The sequence below is a fragment of the Acanthisitta chloris genome, unplaced genomic scaffold (genome assembly GCF_000695815.1).
Source record: "Acanthisitta chloris isolate BGI_N310 unplaced genomic scaffold, ASM69581v1 scaffold11261, whole genome shotgun sequence".
Classification (NCBI taxonomy): Eukaryota; Metazoa; Chordata; class Aves; order Passeriformes; family Acanthisittidae; genus Acanthisitta; species Acanthisitta chloris.
In genome coordinates, this window is record NW_008656607.1 from 44,541 (window position 1) to 47,059 (window position 2,519).

A 2,519-nucleotide genomic window follows, 5' to 3' on the forward strand; every position below is an offset into this window, starting at 1 on the left:
TCCCAGTTTTCCAGTTAATTGCAGTTAGTTTCCAGGTATCCTACTCATAAATACCACTTCAACTGACTAAAACCTTACCAATTTGAGGTTCCTACTGATAGATCAGTCTGATACTGGTATATCAATCCCTCTTGATGACCTGCAGAATCTGATTCTAAATCCTTCCAAAGCTAAGTGCTGAGCAAATGCTGTAGGAAGAAACAGTTCCTAAAGACTCAAAGCTCAAATCTAAATCTACCAAGAATAATTAATGCTGTGATTATACAATGAGTCACAAAAAAAGCAACAGTTCACTGTCTTCAATGAGGATATTCCTCCCTGTCTTACCTTTGCTCCCTGTCAGAAATGTCACTGTTTATCAGTGCAGTAGTGACTTGTTGCAGCATTTCTAAGACTTCATCACATCCTGTCAGAATTTGGGTGGCAAGAGACAAAATGCTGGTCTTCAGCTCCTAGGTACAAAAGAGAGGGACAGTCCTTAGAGAACAGCCCAGCACAGGACAGGAGAACAAAAGGATGGATTTCCAAACAAGAAGAATGGGAATGTGACCTGGCAGGCCTGCAGCAGGAGAGCAGCCACCACTGCAGGTGGGGTAATGCTAAGGCCCCAAGTGCTGGCAGAAACTAGGTGCATGTTTTACAGGATGCACATCCAGTTTCTAGTGGGAAGGACTCCCCAAGTCCAGCACAGCTGAGAGCTGTTAGCCAGCCAAGGTACAGCATTGGTGACACAATGTCCTAGCAGGTATGAGGAGCACTGTGGAGAGAGAAACTGAACAATGAAAACGTGGGTGAACAGTGAGACAAGAACATACTACAATATTCAGCATTTACTCAGTGAGCCTCAACAAATAACTTCCAAGTGCAGCAGGTTACAAGCACACAAAGCCTCAGAGAGCAGCAGACAAAACCAGCTCAGCAAACAACATCAGGAACTCAGGAGTCAACCCCACTGGAGAGGAATTCTAGCACAAACTACTGTAAGACATCCTGCAGGCCAGGCCAGAGTGGCTGCTGGGAGTTTGTTCCAGACTATTCCAGCAGTAACAGGAAATAACACCATTTTCATACACCTTATCCCAACAAAACCCTGTCCTCAGGCTTTGTCCTCTAACAGTTTCCTTCCCACAAGCTTTACCCACACTACTGCAGACAACACATCCAGGTGGCTCTACACAAGCTTTGGAAGGTAAAACTGCAGCAAAGCAGAAGCCAAATGAGAAAATCCTTTACTATTTAAGCCTGAAAAACAGTTTTTCAAGAACCACCTGAGTGATTTGGAGAGGAGAACTGTGGAGGGTAATGAGCCCTGAAAGGATTTCTGGCACATGAATTTTCTTACTAGCACACATTAATTTATTACATTTTAAACCTTGTTATACGTCTACTGAGGAGGAAGTGTGTGCTCTCCCTGCCAGTACAGAACCCAAGCTGGAACACTCAGCACAGAACAGACTTTACTACAACAGACAGTTTTTCCTCCAGCTGCTTTGACAACAGCAAGAGGAAGAGGTGAGAGCACCAGAGCAGAATGCAGGGCACAAACAAGGTGTCACAGGAACACTGACTGGAGAGCCATACTAGAATAAAACTTGGTGTTTACCTGTACCTTCAATGTCTCTCCCTGCAAGGAGCTGTCACTGTCATCACTGTCGTCAGGTTTGATCAAGACAGTGTTACTGAGGAGATGGTTCTGCACAGCCATCAGGTACCGCAGGCAGGACGAGGCAGCCTTGAACACAAACAAGCACATCTGACATGACCTGAGCCCTCTACCCACCCCTTGGCAATCCTTGGGAATTGGAAAGAGGAGAAAAGGGTGAGGAACAAGACAAGCAAAAGCCAAGTATCATTTCCCTTGAGCTCAACTTTTGTTTACTAATTTAAAGCTTGTTGATAGACACTTAAGGTAAGGAACTGGTTGCAAAGCACTGAAGGGTGTGAAGTAACTCTCAAACAGAGGCAGCATCATTTGATTCAAGTATGGAACATGGCAGCGATATTCAAGTACTCTGAGCATGGATTCTTAAAAGACAATGCCACCAGACATTGCTGGAGGTGAGAGTTCCATGCTCCTTTCCTTCTCCTGCAGCACAGGCCATGACCTCCTGTCCCCTCCCTGTGCTCCCATGGGAGCTCACCTGCCTGGGATCAGGGAGCTGAACCTGCTGGAAACATCTACACATACTCTTACCATCAAATGCCAATTTCCATTTCTGTCTGGGACTGATAACCCTTTCTGCCTGTGAGTCACTAGACACAACTGCACAAAGAGTTGGGTTTGGTTTTTAAGCTCCTCTGATGCTTTGAGATGTAAAAACTTCCCTTAAACTGAAACTGGGAAATATATCCACATATAAACCTGTTCCTGTATTACTGGGTGATTTACTTTGCTGCAAGAAACTGTTCCTTCCTTCCCTGCACAGCAGAAACAAAAGACATTCCTTTCCTGTGCTTGTTAAAACACACACAACTAGAAAGGTTCCACCTCCACACACTCAGTGAAGGGGATGGATTTC

General features: G+C 45.0%; 1 protein-coding gene across 1 annotated transcript in view; it reads right to left on the reverse strand.

Moving 5' to 3' along the window:
• The window catches only part of HECTD4 (HECT domain containing E3 ubiquitin protein ligase 4), a gene marked incomplete at its 5' end in the record, with an annotated part of 57,761 nt that overhangs the window by 40,734 nt on the left and 14,508 nt on the right, over nt 1-2,519 (reverse strand). Inside the window, 2 exon segments of the mRNA XM_009084407.1 lie at nt 328-452; nt 1,610-1,732. Of these exon segments, the coding sequence (XP_009082655.1) occupies nt 328-452; nt 1,610-1,732 (248 nt within the window).